The sequence below is a fragment of the Psittacula echo genome (assembly GCF_963264785.1).
Source record: "Psittacula echo genome assembly, chromosome: 4".
Classification (NCBI taxonomy): domain Eukaryota; kingdom Metazoa; phylum Chordata; class Aves; order Psittaciformes; family Psittacidae; genus Psittacula; species Psittacula echo.
In genome coordinates, this window is record NC_137738.1 from 104,366,024 (window position 1) to 104,382,260 (window position 16,237).

The 16,237-nt window shown below is 40.3% G+C and overlaps 2 protein-coding genes across 4 annotated transcripts; one reads left to right on the top strand and one right to left on the bottom strand.

Moving 5' to 3' along the window:
• Nucleotides 1-20: 20 nt before the first annotated feature.
• On the top strand, nt 21-8,205 carry CENPQ (centromere protein Q). Of its 3 annotated transcripts, XM_080615265.1 has the most exons (9): nt 21-97; nt 1,282-1,408; nt 2,451-2,508; nt 3,364-3,478; nt 3,692-3,760; nt 5,502-5,631; nt 5,905-6,024; nt 6,180-6,257; nt 6,685-8,205. In XM_080615265.1, the coding sequence occupies exons 2-9, from the start codon at nt 1,286-1,288 to the stop codon at nt 6,811-6,813; spliced, it is 822 nt and encodes a 273-aa protein (XP_080471391.1). In that variant the 5' UTR covers nt 21-97; nt 1,282-1,285; the 3' UTR covers nt 6,814-8,205. The 3 variants fall into 3 exon arrangements, with proteins under 3 accessions (XP_080471391.1, XP_080471389.1, XP_080471390.1); XM_080615263.1 differs by lacking the exon at nt 21-97 and having other exon boundaries at nt 427-1,408; XM_080615264.1 differs by lacking the exon at nt 21-97 and having other exon boundaries at nt 427-1,408; nt 2,454-2,508.
• A 2,114-nt stretch (nt 8,206-10,319) lies between these two features.
• On the bottom strand, nt 10,320-14,043 carry LOC308220153 (cytochrome P450 2K6-like; the record flags this gene model as incomplete). The annotated part of the gene is given in 7 exon segments (XM_080615947.1): nt 10,320-10,539; nt 10,541-10,607; nt 12,222-12,309; nt 12,313-12,358; nt 12,547-12,737; nt 13,150-13,290; nt 14,032-14,043. Coding segments are annotated over 7 exon segments (765 nt in total).
• Nucleotides 14,044-16,237: the final 2,194 nt, after the last annotated feature.

Sequence of the window (16,237 nt, forward strand, 5' to 3'; positions counted from 1 at the left end):
GAATGAGCAGTGCGCGTGCGCCCCTTTGCGCGGGCAGCACGGTTTGCTAACGGTTCGGCGGTGCATTGCGGGATTCGCGGGTGCGGTGAGGCGCAGAGTGAGTGTCGGGGCCGTGAGTGGGTGTCGGGACGGTGAGGTCTGGTGGATGGTGTTGCGGAGGTTCCCGCGGTGTTGTCCTGCAGCAACGGGGGGCAGGAGTTTGGGGACGGGGGCAGATATGGGAGGGGTGAAGACTACAACTCCCAGCATGCGTTTCGCTCGGGGCGGGTCCTATAGCGCGGGCAGCATTGCATTCCGGGAGTTGTAGTCCGCCCTGAGGGTTAGTAGATTGCGCTAACGCTGTCCCACAGAACCTGTAGTTGCTGGAGGACGGGGGAGAGGCAGGGCTTGTTTGTAGGAGTAGGGGGGAATGGGTTTAAACTGACATAGGAGAGATGTACATTAAATATAGAGAAGAAACTTTCCTGTGAGGGTGGTGAAGCACTGGCACAGGTTGCCCAGGGAAGCTGTGGCTGCCCCATTCCTGGCAGTGTTCAAGGCCAGGTTGGACGGGGCTTGAAGCAACCTGGTCTAGTGGAAGGTGTCCCTGCCTGTGGCAGGGGGTTGGAACTGGATAAGCTTTAAGGTTCCTTCCAACCCAAACCATTCTGTGACTATGATTTACATGGTGTTCGTTGTGAGTGTTGTCTGTTGAGCTGCTGTCCTCTGCGTGAAGAGAGAAGTGGCCTGAGGGAATGCAAGAAAAACTGAATACATCTAGTTGTTGTATTTAGAAAAGAGAAAGCTAGTGGGGTGTAACAATTATTCTCTCCTGTGTGGCTCTTTTTTCCTCCATCTGTATAGCGAGTAGGAAAACAAAGGGTAGGTTTAAACTGCAGCAAGGAACATTACAGTTCAGTGCTAGGGCAAAAAGTTCTGGTAATAAGATGACTGTACTAAACTGCATTACAAAGAAAGAATTTCTATTGCTGGAGGCCTTTAGGAGCAAATTAGACTGTTCAGTTTAGAAAGAGATGTGAAACAGACAAAGACTCATCCAAAAGGCAAATGGAGATGCTTTTTTAGAGGTCCTGCACTTCAATAAGCGTGCAAGATTTAAAATGCTTAGAATTAGCAAACATGCAAATGTTTGGACTCATTTAGCACTGGGTGTTTCCATCTCATTTTGCTTGTTAATGTGTGGTTGTACTGTATGGACTGTAATTGCTGGGTTTTAACTTGGGTTTTGTTTCCTCCTGCTTCATTTGGTTTACGGATAATGAAACGTCATGTACCTTGCAGTAAAATGGGGAAGACCGCTGGTGGGAGATCAGCAAAAAAACCAGTTAAATCACAAAATCAACCAGGGCATTCCAGCAAGAAAAAAGGAACAGATACAGAAGGAAGAAAACAAGGCCATAAAGGAAAGGTAATCATTATTTTGTATCAAATTAGAAAAGTAACTGAGATGGGGGGGGGGGTAGGGAAGGAAGAGGCATTTTTGCCTATTTTTGAACTGGAATTTTTAGAGAATATTTCATTAACTAAACACAGCCTTCTTGAGGAAATGTCCAGTGTTAACAGGTCTATTGAGACCTACTGCCTTAGCTGCTTCCTGGTTTCTAGAATTTCTAGTTGTGTGCTGCTGTGCCTGTGACAAGTAGAGGGAAGCACTGTGCAATCATTAATAAAAGGGCGAGCTACTGTGCAGTTCTGAAGAGCTGCATAGCATCTGTTTGAACAGAGTGATAAACTCGGATGTCATTCGGCTCTATTTGTTCAGTTCTGGAATATATTCCCTGCATGTCTCAGGACTGGCATAGGCAGCTTTTTGTTGGAGAGAGCTTGCTTAACCCCTGAACTTATGAATGGCATGAACTCAAGATGTGGCTAGATAGCCAAATACCTTGTGCATTTCTTATTTCATTACCTCATTCTTGGAACGGGAGGAATGAGGATGAGTGAATTGCTTTCCTCAACCTGCTGAGATGAATTACTGTTTCACAGTTCAAAAAGCCTTTTTTGTGGTGAGCATCAATAGACCTTTGTCAAGCATTGACATGCTTTCACAGCCTTTTTCCAGTGGATTGCTAGTAGTATCACAGTATCACAGTATCACAGTATGTTAGAGATTGGAAGGGACCTCAAAAGATCATCTAGTCCAATCCCCCTGCCAGAGCAGGAACACCTAGATAAGGTTACACAGGAATGTGTCCAGGCGGGTTTTGAATGTCTCCAGAGAAGGAGACTCCACAACCTCCCTGGGCAGCCTGTTCCAGTGTTCTGTCACCCTCACTGAGAAGAAGTTTCTTCTCAAGTTTAAGTGGAACCTCTTGTGTTCCAGTTTATACCCATTACCCCTTGTCTTATCATTGTTTGCCATTGAGAAGAGCCTGGCTCCATCCTCATGACACTCCACCTTTAGATGATGTTTCAAAATTACCACATTTGCTGCAAGTGCTTTTCTTTAGCAGGTCACTCAGACAGTCAAAAGGAAAGCTGAGGAAGACAGCGACTATTCCCCTGCAGGTAGGATTGTATTGTTTCTTTATGTTTCCTTATGTTTGTCTAATGCAAATTCAGTGTTTTTAAAAAAACAAATGCAAGTTGCTTTGTTGAAATCCTAGGTATATGAAGTATCACTGAAATAAGTTTCAAACTTTTCTTTCTGAACAGTAACAGTATTTGCAGTGCAGTCATAGCTGGTGTGCATTCATAGAATCATAGAATAGTTAGGGTTGGAAAGGACCTTAAGGTCATCTAGTTCCAACCCCGCTGCCATAGGCAGGGACATCTCACACTAAACCATGTCACCCAAGGCTCTGTCCAACCAGGTCTTGAACACCGCCAGGGATGGAACATTCACAACTTCCTTGGGCAACCAATTCCAGTGCCTCATACTATGTATATGCGTTGTATATGCATGAATTAGTCATATACTTTTGTTTGCAAGTAGTGTTCTTCTCTTGTAAAATTCTACAAGCACCCAGAACATCTCTTCACAGGTCATATCTTCTCTGTTAACCCTCTGTCTTAAGATTGGTATGCTGTGTTGGATATACAAATGAGATGAGGCCCCTGCTGCATCGAGTTTATCTCCTATATATATTCTCACTCTATTTTATTTCACTCTGGGTTTTCTTGCTTGTATTGCCAATGACTTTGGGAAATATCTGTTTAGAATTAAACTACTGTAATAAAGATACTTTTCTGGTTTGTGCTTTTTAAACAGCTTGTGACTTGAAAATAAGAAATACCACCTAATGTGGATAGATTTGTGACGTGGAAAAATCTTAACTGTTACACCTTTGACTACGATCTAAATGTAGTCACAAAGCTGTCTATCCAGGTTTGGCAAACACATTTTTTCCTTTGTATTAACAGGAGAAAAAGGTTTTTCAAAAAAAGTGAAGCTAACCAGTGCTAAAATAGGATCTTGGAAGACTCTCTCAGAGAGCAGTAGGCAGTTTCTGGAAACTGTAATGGATTCAATAATACTGTAAGTGCCAGATATCTTGGTGGTTGGAATAAAGTAAAAATCATAACATTGCTTGAACTGGAAAAGCATTTTTGGGCAGTGTGGCTGGCTATGTGGTATAACACTTTATATCTGAATTTAGAAACTTTTAGCTAGTGAAGTTCTACCTAATCTGATGTGCTTCCTGTACTTAGAGGCTTTGTGATGAAAATTCTGCCTTTGATTTCTTTCCAGATCTGTTTTGTGCCAGCAAAGGGAGAGAAAAGGTGATGTTCAAGAGCATCTAAATTTACTGAAAGAAAGGTAAGAAATTATAATTAAAAAAAAAAAAAAAGAGAGAGAGAAGGGATTTAGTTTATCCAGTTGTTTTGTATCATGTTTACAGAATTGCTTCTGGGAGCATTTAGGAAATTCCTAATTAGGGAATCTTGGAAGGGGGACTTGGTGCAAAATCAATTGGGGAAATATCTCAACAGTATGTTGATTGAAGTGGACAAGCAAATGTAGATGAAAGACCCACTTTAACTACTTCTGTATGAGTAACAGAACAGAGGAGGTATTCTTAAGAGCTCCTTGAATCAGCTTTGTACTCTTTATACTCTTTTTAACTTTGCAGGCAGCTATTTATTTTGTTATCATTTAATGAAAGTGGTGGGAGTAGTTATAGCAAAACTTTCTTAAATGCTAATTCATTTTCTGACTGTTGAAGTTCAAAGCAAATTGAAATTTTGTGTTGGAGCATAACTTGTAGCCTTTTTATGTCATTGTGGGAGTAGTTATGTACACTTTCTGAGAAATTTTGTCTCTGTGTGTATGTATTCCAGACTCTTATCAATGTAGGGCCTAATCCTATATGTTGCCGTCTTTATTCTTACAGTGCTTCAAGATTCAAACATAGAATCATAGAATCATAGAATAGTTAGGGTTGGAAAGGACCTTGAGATCATCTAGTTCCAACCCCCCTGCCATGGGCAGGGACACCCCACACTAAACCATGTCACCCAAGGCCTCATCCAACCAGGCCTTGAACACCGCCAAAGATGGAGCATTCACAACCTCCCTGGGCAACCCATTCCAGTGCCTCACCACCCTCTCAGTAAAGAATTTCTTCCTTATATCCAATCTAAACTTCCCCTGTTTAAGTTTGAACCCGTTACCCCTTGTCCTGTCACTACAGTCCCTGATGAATAGTCCATCCCCAGCATCCTTGTAGGCCCCCTTCAGATACTGGAAGGCTGCTAGGAGGTCTCCACGCAGCCTTCTGTTCTCCAGGCTGAACAGCCCCAACTTTCTCAGCCTCTCTCCATACGGAAGGTACTCCAGTCCCCTGATCACCCTCGTGGCCCTCCTCTGGACTTGTTCCAACAGTTCCATGTCCTTTTTATGATGAGGACACCAGAACTGCACACAATACTCCAAGTGAGGTCTCACGTTTTTCATAAATTGTTTTGTTTAAATGTTTAATTTGTAGTATTTAATTTCTGAGTTGCCACACTTCTGCAGTCTCATCTGACATGCATGGCTGTTTGGTGTACCTGACAGACTTCAAGTCTTCCTCAGAATTGGAAGGACCTTTGAGAGCAAGCTGAAACTCTTCCTGTGGTGTAAAACGAGATAAGATTTCACAAAAGCACTTTCAGATCTTACTAAAATGATCTTTCTTGGAAGCAGTTAAAAGTGCTGCTTTTAGAACTTAGTTTTATTTTGCAAGGAGAAAGGTTAGAACTGGGAAAATATTAGTTTATGTCAGTTTGCAGTCAGGGAGTGTACAGGCCATTGGGATAGAAACCACACAATGTCAATGTAATGGCAAAGGCTGGAGAGGTCAGATTTCTTGTTTGTAGTTTCTCCCTTAGACATTTATTCCACATGATTTTGGAAAACAATTTAAGACAGCTTTTTTTTCCTGTTTGGATCCTTTCACTTCACTGGCAGTAATTGTTCTAAACTGAATTTTGTTTTTCTCAGAGAAGTCATTAGTAATTTTCTTCTTGCTTTGCAAAGAATTCCAAACAAGTTATGCTCTCCTTTCTCTATAATAAAGAGTCCTGAGATGTTTCAGGACTTTAAAGGTGCCTCCACAGAAGCTGGGCAACCTGAAGAATCTTTCAGACCTTCAGATGGCGGAGAAACAAATGCTAAAGGCAAATGAAGAGTTTTTGGTACGATTGCAGGTATGAAAAGCAAGGAAGGGAAAAAAATATCTTGCCTATCTGCTGTTGCTCATTGTGTTGTAGCTTTCTAGTAGTTGGACTGCTGTCTGTGCCTGTGATGTGAGTTGTTGTCCACTGTTCATCGTTATCACTCGCTTTCACTACAAAGCAGTGTACCTTTTTTTGATAATTTTTCAGTGGCTTGGCTGATGCTGATTATCAGTGTCTCATACACAAAAGGCTTACCATCTCTAAGGTAAATTTTATTCTGGTTTTATGTCTGTTTTGTCTTAGGAAGAAATAAATGAAGCTAAGCAGTCAGCAGACCGCAGGGAAGAAAATATACAGCAACTGCAGTACAAAATCCAGGTGCTCAAGAACCAGTTAGAGGGAGATGAAAAAAAGGCCAAGAAGGTATTCCCAATACCTGCTGTGATTTAAGCTGAAAATAGGACAATGCTGTTGAAAGTTTAGTTTTCAGAAACTGGATAATGACAGCCAGTTTATTTTCCTACTTGTGTGCCTGATGTTTGGTTTTTGTTTTGTTTCCCTCTTTTTTCCCTTTTTAGGTATTCCAGGAAAATGTCAGTGGAGCGCTCCACCTTCCAGAACTCCCTAGGCGCAGTTTACAGGCACCCACTTTGCAGGTGAGCATGGAATATGTTTTCAGAGACGCCTTGGTTAGAAAAGGAAGGCGACAGTGTGCTTTTACCACTTAACCTCTGCCAGAGGGAACAATTCTGAAAATTCTGAAATATAAGGGTGTTTTTTTTCTTCTTTCTTTTTTCATTTAGATCTATATGATTAAGTTTAAAAAACCAGAACAAAACCCTAAACCCCCTGCCATTTAAAGGATCACATGTCTTTTCCTAGGAACCCTGTGGTCTTAGGGAACCTGTAATGATTTATGAAATATCTCTCTGTAACTGATGGAAGGAAGACTGTCTCATTCTGTGTCTTTGAATCGTTTTTATTTTAGCTGTATTAAGGTACAGCTAGGCTGCATGAAAGTGAAATTTCTGTTAGACGTGATGAAAGCTGTTGTTTGTTGTCTTTTATTTATTTTTCTTTTAGGAAGAAATTTTGAAGATGAAAAATCAGAAAGGCCTTTTAAAGGATATGAACGCTATTCAGCAGTCAGCTGACTTGAAGAACTTTTTAACCCTCATTGAAAAGACCTATGAGAAGGTGGACTTCCTCTGAAAGACTGAAATATACATATCTGTATATATATATCAAATGGAAAGAAAAATAGAATTATCTGGTTTCTATGTGGAGCCTCCTTTGAAGAAGATAATCTGGGCCAGCACTCTGTGTTACTGTAGTAGCAGCAGGATGCTGGTCATGGAAACAGTATTTTCTTCCTAGTGGCTTTACAGCTGTGACTGCTGAATTTCTGTTTCTGTGAATATTGATATACAAATATGTAGAGGCATTTTGCGACTGTAGTGACTTAAGTGATCGATCAAGGTTTTGGGGTTGGGTTTCTTTTTTTGGACCTGTGATGACTTCTAATGATGATACATACTGTCTTAGGAGAAAGGAGGGAAATGGATTATTGATTTGGGTATTTTTATAGGATAAGTAACATTCCATTATATTTGGACGTTTATTATCACATTTATAGATCAGTGCAGTTAGTACCTGTTACCAAACTAATGTTTGTTTTGGAGTTAAATCCGCCTTAAATTTGAAACACAGATTTAAAATATGGTTATCTGATGCTCAGTTGCAGATCTCCAGTTCAGGCTTCTTACCACTTTTAAGTAGAAAACCTCCATGGTAGGGAATCGAATAATTGAATATCAGATATACAGGGTTTTTTTACACTTTCATGTTCATCATTTAAACCAGGTGGGTGGTATATTTTTATTTTTTTTATTGTTGGTTTGTTGGGTTTTGTTGTTTGGGGTTTTTGTTTGTTTGTTTGTTTTGTGGGTGTTTTTTTTGTTGGGTTTTTTTCTTTGTATATATATGTTTTAATGCAGATGGCTGAGAATGCAGGTAAGAACATTATAGAGAAAAGCTCTAATCTCAGAGTTGTGTACTCACCTTATATTTTTATTAACTGTCAGGTCATCTTTGGCTTCAGAGGAAGAAAATAAAGTTGAAAGTCTCTTTTCTCATGCACTTTAATATCTCTCCTATTTTTTCCATTATAGAGCTTCTCCCTTAAAAGATTAAGTACCTTCTCCAGTCGAATTATCTACTGGAAGACAGTAGTGCTCTTTATGTCGACTTACCCTTCAAATACTTGGTCTTTTGTTTACAAGCTGCTGATACTCCTGATGAGACTTAAGATAATTATCTCTATTCTCCTATGAGAGATTAAAAATCTCTCTGTAGTTGCTACATGTAGGGTCAGGAAAGCCAGACTAAGTACTTGTTTGGTTTATACTTGCTTTGTATCACATGAAAAAATATATAAATATTTAGAAATAATAGAATTTTGATCAAGAACAAGGGGAATATTTACTGACATAACCACTGCTCATTGTCACTTAGCGCAGATTACGAGTTCAGGATTTTCCTGCATGCCAGCTATCTTAATTTTTTGTTAAGCAAAGATATACTCCTTTGCTTTCAATAAGGGTGATTTACTTGCAAACAATTTACTATGTGGGTTCTGAAATTCATGAACCACATATATACCTTTTTTTCTTAAAAGAAAAAAAAGTATGGAGTATTTGTTCTTAATCTGAAAGTACTTGAGGTGGTAAGAACTGTCCTTAAGTAGAAGTAGGTAAAAAGGCAACTATAATAAGAATGAATTTACAAAGTAATTTAAGTTCTCTACCTATTGCACTTTTAGGTGGAGTTTGGTATAATACATATTATTTTGACCTGGGTTGAAATTTAGACAGAGAGCACCATCACAAATGCTCGTTGACTGCACGGTGAGAGAGTAGGAAGGAAAATAAGGTTTTACAGTCACTGGGGGATGCTTCCAATCTGTGCTCAGCAGATATCCAAGAATGTGTAAAGCTTTGGTTTGGGGAAAATTCTCTCTGCAATTTCTATTCCAGAAACTTCCTATTTTTCACAGTCAATAGAAGAATTAGAACAAGCAATAAATACAAATGAGGCGACCATCATCATGCTCAGTGAGGGAAGGGACCCCTGTGCACCCCATAGTAGACAATGATGTTCATTGCACCAGTACTCAGCTGATGAGCCCTGATGTCTCTGGATGGCATCCTGAAAATGCTGGGCCTGAACCAAGAGTACCACTCAACTCCCCTGCTGCCTATGGGGAGACAACAGATCCAGAGGCTTGAAGCAGCATCAGCCTAGGGCTGTTTTGGCCCTCAGGCAGTTCTAACTTGCTGTTGTAAGGCAGTGGGAGCCCTCTGACAGCTGGAATTTGCAGATACTGTTTATGCAATGTTTAATAGCAAGTCAGAAAGTTCATTACAAAAGTGCCATCTATTTGCCATGGGGGCATGTTTTATTTATTGGGATAAATGTGTTTTGTTTGAGGTTGATAGGAGCAGGAAATGTAAACATCTGATTTGCTTTGAGTACTTTGATGATATGAGAAAGAAAAACTTTAGGAAATTAAATGTGATCACCAACTTCTAATAACTTTTCTGCAGTGATTCCCTCTTTCAAACCTTGCGTTCAGTGAAACTCCATCTATTTTCATAAATGTTTTTAACATTTTTTGTCCAGTGCAGAGCCACAAAGATGATTAAGGGAATGGAACATCTCCCTTATGAGGAGAGGCTGAGGGAGCTGGGTCTGTTTAGTTTGGAGGAGACTGAGGGGTGACCTCATCAATGTTTACAAATATGTAAAGGGTGAGTGTCAGGATGATGGAGCTAGGCTTTTCTCAGGGATGTCCAGTGATAGGACAAGGGGCAATGGGTGTAAAATGGAGCATAGGAGGTTCCATGTGAACATCAGGAAAAATTTCTTTACTGTGAGAGTGACAGAGCACTGGAACAGGTTGTCCAGGGGGGTTGTGGAGTCTCCTATGTTGGAGATATTCAAGGCTCGCCTGGACAAGTTCCTGTGTGATGTACTCTAGGTTACCCTGCTCTTGCAGGGGAGTTGGACTAGATGATCTTTTGAGGTCCCTTCCAATCCTTGGGATTCTGTGATTTAAAATTCAGGGGCAGAGAATGAAGAAAATGTTTTTATTCCTGGTAAAGCTAATTAAAAAAATCTCATGGTATTTTCCTTTCCATCAAACAACTTTATGAATACAGAAACTAAAATAAACAGATCTAGATCAGAAGTTTACTACTCATTCTGAAAATTAGAGTAGATGAATTCAAAAGGAGGGCAAATTTGGCCCTGAAAATAAAAATGCTGCAACCACTGATGTAATTTTTGGATTCTCATATTATCTTCAGTTTTGAGTCTTTATTCATTAGTCTCTATCTAGCAGTCTACATTTGAACACTCATAGATGTTTGAAGTATCTGCATTATCTGGGACATGAACATGGGGCTTATATGGCACAGGACCTGTCCCCCCAGCCTAGCAGCTGGAAGTGAAACAGAAGATCTAAGGGTATCTAAAATGGTGCTAGAGGCTTGGGGTTAAAGCAATGGAATTGTGCTCTGTATATCAACTTTAAAGTGGATTGAATTGCTTAATTAATTATTTACAGCTGAATGACTGGAATGTTGTTTGGATAAGGAGATGAAGGCATTGTGTAAAGTGTTGATATGAACAGACACCACCACCACATCCCCCCTAAACTAAGGGAATGGGAGCAAATGAAAAGGAATGTTCAGAGTGTCTGATTCAAGTAGAAGGAATGTGTGTCTTGCTTCAACACTGACTCTCAGCAGAAAGGGCACTCTTGTCCCTCTTTTTATAGGGATTTTATAGGGTTTAGGGATGACATTAAATGAAACAGCAGGGCTGAGGTCCAGGTCTGAGGCAGAAATTCCAGGGGGAGGGTGGAAGGTGAACCTCTACAGGAGACTTGGAGAAAAGGAAGAGCTCTATTTTGGTAAGAGTCTCACCAGTGCACAATCTCTGCCCTGGAATGAAATGTAGAATGGACATAAGACAGTCAGTGGAAGCTGCTTCTGCAATAGTTGAGAGAAATAAAAACCTCTCAGCAGCTCTTATTGTCAGGAAGATCAGTGGGAATCCAGAACATTTGAAATGTCATATCCTAGCTATGAATAAAGAATGCAGCAGCTCTTAAAAGTCTGCAGGAATCAGGGAGAAGACACTTGGTCTTCAGAGGTATGATATGTTTCTTTTCCTTTGTCTAAATGATAAATCTGAGGAAAAACGTATGGAAATCCAATCTGAAATCCTAAATTCCAGTTTTCTGCAAAATTTTTTGTTTTCTTAATATTTTTATACTTCTACTTGGTTCAATATTTGGATCACAGCTCAACTTTGGCTGGTTTAGTATAGAATTTGGCTCTATCTAATCACAGGGAACTTTTTACATTAAAATTCATCGGAAAAGACCTTGGAGACTCACAAATGCTGGCTAGAGTGGGACTGAGGAGGAAGGATATTCTATGAATGCTGTGACTATAAATTTTTTTCAGTCCTGGTAAAATTCAGCAACTTGTAAATGGCCTTAATCAAAGCGTGATGATTCAAGGCCAGAACTGACAAAATCCTGAACTAAAATTTGTTATTTGTTCCCTTGTATGACAGAAAGTGGAAAATGAAAAGCTATTGTGTTGCTGTGCTATGAAATAAGCCCTCCAGGGAATGCCCAAACCTGACACATCCCTGAATGTCAGCTAGGGCATCTAGACTTAAATCTGAATTAAATTCTGTGAATTGGAAGTATCATAAGACCTTCTATGAAAAAAAGAAAAAAACAACAAAAAATTGCTATATGTTGGATGATGAGTATGACAAGAAAAAACCTTATTCAGATACCATGCAGAGTTAAAAATATACAGATAGGGTCTATAAAAAATACAGTGGTGCATATGACAGACAATTAAGCTAGAGACTGATGTATAGGAACTTCACCGAGCAATGACAGCCTGCAAAGCAGAAGAAAAGGCATTCATCATGGGGCTGGAATCTCCCATGCTTTGGCAAATGGTGCAGGTGTGCAAGCTTAGATATCAGGCTCCGTGGAAACCTCAAAAGGCAACTCCTTTCTGTTCTTTGATTTTATGCAGAACTTGAGCTTTTTTATAAGGCATCTGTTTTTGTTGACACAGTATGTGAAGTCTTGATCCCAGCTGACAGTATTCATGACTTTTTAAAAGGGATGTGCAAAAAGGAAATATGGTTCCCCAGAAAGACACAAAAGCCACTTTTCCTGTGTGTTATGTATGTGGTCACAGACAATGCAGCTGCATACAGTAAGAGACAGAGGCAAAGAAACCCAGGCCATAGAGCAGTTGTGGGCTACAGGTTATAATGCAGAAATATGTTATCTTAATCATTATGGAATTTGCTGAAAACTTCCCTCATATTTAAGAAGGTACTACATATTCTCATATATAATCACTGAATACTGAGAAGCCGTGTTCTGAGAAATCTGTGAAACATGGGTTGTGAAATGGTTCTGTGAAAAAGACAATGTGGAGGCCAGGCGTCAGTAACAAGTAAACCCACTGGTACAAGTGATTCATGTCTAAGATCTGTAAATGGGAAAAAGAAGGCACCTGCTGAAAAAGGCATGAAAGCATCTTTCTTCACAAATTTTCCATTGGCGTCAAGAAAGTGCTCAGGATAGAACATGTCTGGTTTCTCTCACTGTGATTTATCTTGCAGGACAGAGGCCAGTAAGGGGATGATGCAGGTTCCTTGCAAAATGAGACAGTGGAATTAACTCATGGACAAATATTGTGGTGGCAGTAATGTCAATAAAACTTCAAGATTGTGAGCCCAGAGAAAGAGATTATTCTGACTGCTGTTACGTGACTTCGTTAGAGAGTTCATGTTTATCACATAGGCCAGGTTTGAGAAAGAAAAAATGCTAAAAGAAACAATCCTGTAGGCATCTCGCCTTGAGAATGTGTGATGTCTGCAACAGTCTCATGAGGTAAATCCAATGCCAGGATATTAGCAAACATCTGAATTTCATGGATGACAGCATCTGTATAAGGCATCTGAGTTCTATGCTCGATCCTTGGTGGGTTTGATCCTATCACTTCCTCTATCTCTTCTTGGACCTTTCTTGGTCCAAGAATCAACTATAAGAAAGATTCAAGGACTCATTCATTCGTGAGTTATACTGTGCTTTACTGATGTAAGATATAAAAGGACTTTGAGTGAAAACCACAAATTCTCCCCAAATCTTTTTTTCCTTTCAGAAATAATGAGAGGTTGACAGAACTAGTGTTTGGTTATTTCTTTACCAGTAAAAAACCTAAATATTTGTACTTTTCTGTCTCCCTTTGCCTACAAAAGGAGGCAACTTTTGCTAGATATCTCTTGCTCTGACCAAGAGGTATCTAGCACTACGTAGACAATAATTAGCTGGAAATCTTGGCCTTTTGTAACTTAGTGTATTACAAGATATGTTGATTTTCAAGCTTTCTGTTCAGTTCCATATGCACAGAGTGTAACAGCATCTGTTACAAAAACACTCTGAATTTCAGGGTTCTTTAGCATCAGCAGAAAGCTCCACTTCAGTGTGGTGGAAATTGTCACAACACCAGCAGTAAATAAATTGCTCACCAAGCTTAACAAGTTGCCAGTATGGAAATACCCATTGGTAGTAGATTTCTCCTGAAAGAAGTGTTTGAGATAAAAGCATGAAAACTTAAGGCTTTCCATATGGAAATGCTATTTACGAATTTAAACATTTGCTAAGAAATAAATTCTTTATTTTAAAAAGTGTGAAAGACAAAAACAGCTTTAAGCTTGAGAAGAGTGTTGGCATAGGTTTTATGTTTTGCGTGGTGTCTGCATTTACTGGGGCCAGCTGCAAAGACAGCTGGCTTCTGTATGAAAAAGGTAACCCAGGTATATCAGAGACCTCAAATAAGATTCCCAGGAATGCTCAGGTAACACATTAGTTCTGTAATGCGTTCCATTTTTGAAAAAGCCAGAAGGTCTAGGACAAGAGAGAGAGCAGATTAAAAGGTGCAGCCTCTGTAAATGTGTTGATGCAGTCTGAATAAAAACATTGTCATGGTTTGAACCCAGCTGGCAAGTAAGTACCACGCAGCCGCTAACTCAATCCCCCACTTCTCCCTCCACAGGCAGGATGGGGAGGAGAATGAAAAGAATGTAGAACCTGCGGGTTGAGATAAAAACAGTTTAATAACTATAGTAAACTACAATATAATATTATTAGAGGAAACAACAAGGACAGAGACATAAAACTAAAAGGGGGAAAGAAAAAAAATACAAAACCAAAACAAGCAGTGATGCACAATACAATAGCTCACCACCTGCTGATCGATTCCCAGCCCAACCCGAACAGTGACTCGTCCTTTCTGGGTGACTCCCCCTAGAGTCACATACTGGGCACGACATGCTATGGTATGGAATACCGATTTGGCTAGTTTGAGTCTAGTGTCCTGTTTCTGCTTCCTCCTGGCTTCTTGTGCCCCTCCTCACTGGCAGATGATGAAAGACTGAGAAGACCATGACCAGGGTAAACACTACTTAATGACACCTAAAATATTGGTATGTTATCAGCATTATTCTCAGACTAAAGCAAAAACACAGCAGTGCACCAGCTACTAGGAAGAAAATAAACTCTATCTCAGCTAAAACCAGGACAAGCATAAATAAAGATAAATATTTGTTGATAAATATTCAGAGCAGCCCTGAGGAGAAGGACTTGGGGGTGTTGGTCAATGAGAAAATGAACATGAGCCGGCTTCAGTGTGCGCTCACAGCCCAGAAAGCCAACCGTATTCTGGGCTGCATCAAAAGGAGTGTGACCAGCAGGTTGAAGGAGGTGATCCTGCCCCTCTACTCTGCTCTCCGGAGACCTCACTTGGAGTATTGTGTGCAGTTCTGGTGTCCTCAACATGAAAAGGATATGGAACTGTTGGAACAAGTCCAGAGGAGGGCCACGAGGATGATCAGGGGACTGGAGCACCTCCCGTATGAAGACAGGCTGAGAAAGTCGGGGCTGTTGAGCCTGGAGAAGAGAAGGCTGCGTGGAGACCTCATAGCAGCCTTCCAGTATCTGAAGGCGGGCTATAGGGATTTTGGGGAGGGACTGTTCATCAGGGACTGTAGTGACAGGACAAGGGGTAATGGGTTCAAACTTAAACAGGGGAAGTTTAGATTGGATATAAGGAAGAAATTCTTTACTGAGAGGGTGGTGAGGCACTGGAAGGGGTTGCCCAGGGAGGCTGTGAATGCTCCATCCCTGGTGGTGTTCAAGGCCAGGTTGGAGAGAGCCTTGGGTAACATGGTTTAGTGTGAGGTGTTGGCAGGGGGCTTGGCACTAGATGATCTTAAGGTCCTTTCCAACCCTAACTATTCTATGATTCTATGATTCTATAATGGCTTTAAACAGGAAAAGGGTAGATTTAGATTAGGTCTTAGGAATTAATTCTTTATTATGAGGGTGGTGAGGCCCTGGCACAGGTTGCCCGGAGAAGCTGTGGCTGCCCCATCTCTGTCAGTCAATGCCAGGTTGGACAGGGCTTTGAGCAGCCTCGTCTAGTGAAAGGTGGAAGAAACATTGGAACTAGATGTTCTTTAAGGTCCCTTCCAACCCAAGCCATTCTATGATTCAGAGATTCTACACATACAGTGATAAGAGCTTCACCTTTAAGAAATGTTAGAAATGCTGGTCTGGAGTTTTACCCTTGAAGAATTTCTGCAAGGCATTTTTACCACTATGTGCACTTACTTTACTCTTTGCTGGTTACTGTTTAATGGGTTATGTCTAAATTAGTCCTGTGTATTGGCAGAGATGTCTGTGGGCATAAGTCCAGTTAGAAACAGCAACTCAAACACTGCCTTGAACTTTGAGACTGAGAGGAAGTGGGAGAAGGATGATAATTGCTCAGGCTTTCCCTTTTCTCTTTATAGCAGATATTAGAGATGCCAGGTCCTGAGTTCAATGGATCTCACTAACATGCATACAATTCTGAACTAAATTAGTTCTTAGTTCCAAATATAGGATTTCCTCTGGTACTCTTGTACATGTTTGTATAGTAGTTCTGAATCAGGACAACATCGATAATTTTCTTTGCAGTAGGTTGTACTAGTATTTGTATGTATCTCTCTGTATGTGTCTGTATTTGGATGAATGTGTAAAGAACCAAAGTCTGCCTTAGAGGTAAGAGAAGAGAAAGTATAGTTGTGTGCGTATATGACCTGTGCAGTGTAAAAGACCAATTCCTGGCTTGTTTGCTTGATGAGAATCTGCATAGGTGTAGGGACACATATGTCAGTGGACTGTTACTGTATTTTGTACTAAACATATGCATTTTTTTTCTGAGTCAGAAATGAATCCAATAAAAGCTCTGGGAAGGTAGTATAGTGTCACCTTGTAGGGCTTTGATTGGATGGAAAATGCAATGGAGAAGAGGTCCAGGTCTGAGATGGAAATTCCTAAGGGAGGGTGAGAGGTGAACTCTTCAAGAGCCTCACCATACATACTTTGTTAAGAGCTTGATCCCAGTGAGAGTGAAAGAAGACAGTATGTCTCTGAAGAATAACAGACAAATACAATTGATTAACTGATCATTAAATTCATGCG

What these genes read in the sequence shown, in the direction of transcription:
- CENPQ (XM_080615263.1), top strand. Translation starts at nt 1,193, where the DNA reads ATGGACTGTAATTGCTGGGTTTTAACTTGGGTTTTGTTTCCTCCTGCT. An exon ending in CAGCGACTATTCCCCTGCAG is followed by an intron (nt 2,509 to 3,363) that starts GTAGGATTGTAT and finishes TTGTATTAACAG; the next exon opens with GAGAAAAAGGTTTTTCAAAA. An exon ending in AGTTTTTGGTACGATTGCAG is followed by an intron (nt 5,632 to 5,904) that starts GTATGAAAAGCA and finishes GTTTTGTCTTAG; the next exon opens with GAAGAAATAAATGAAGCTAA.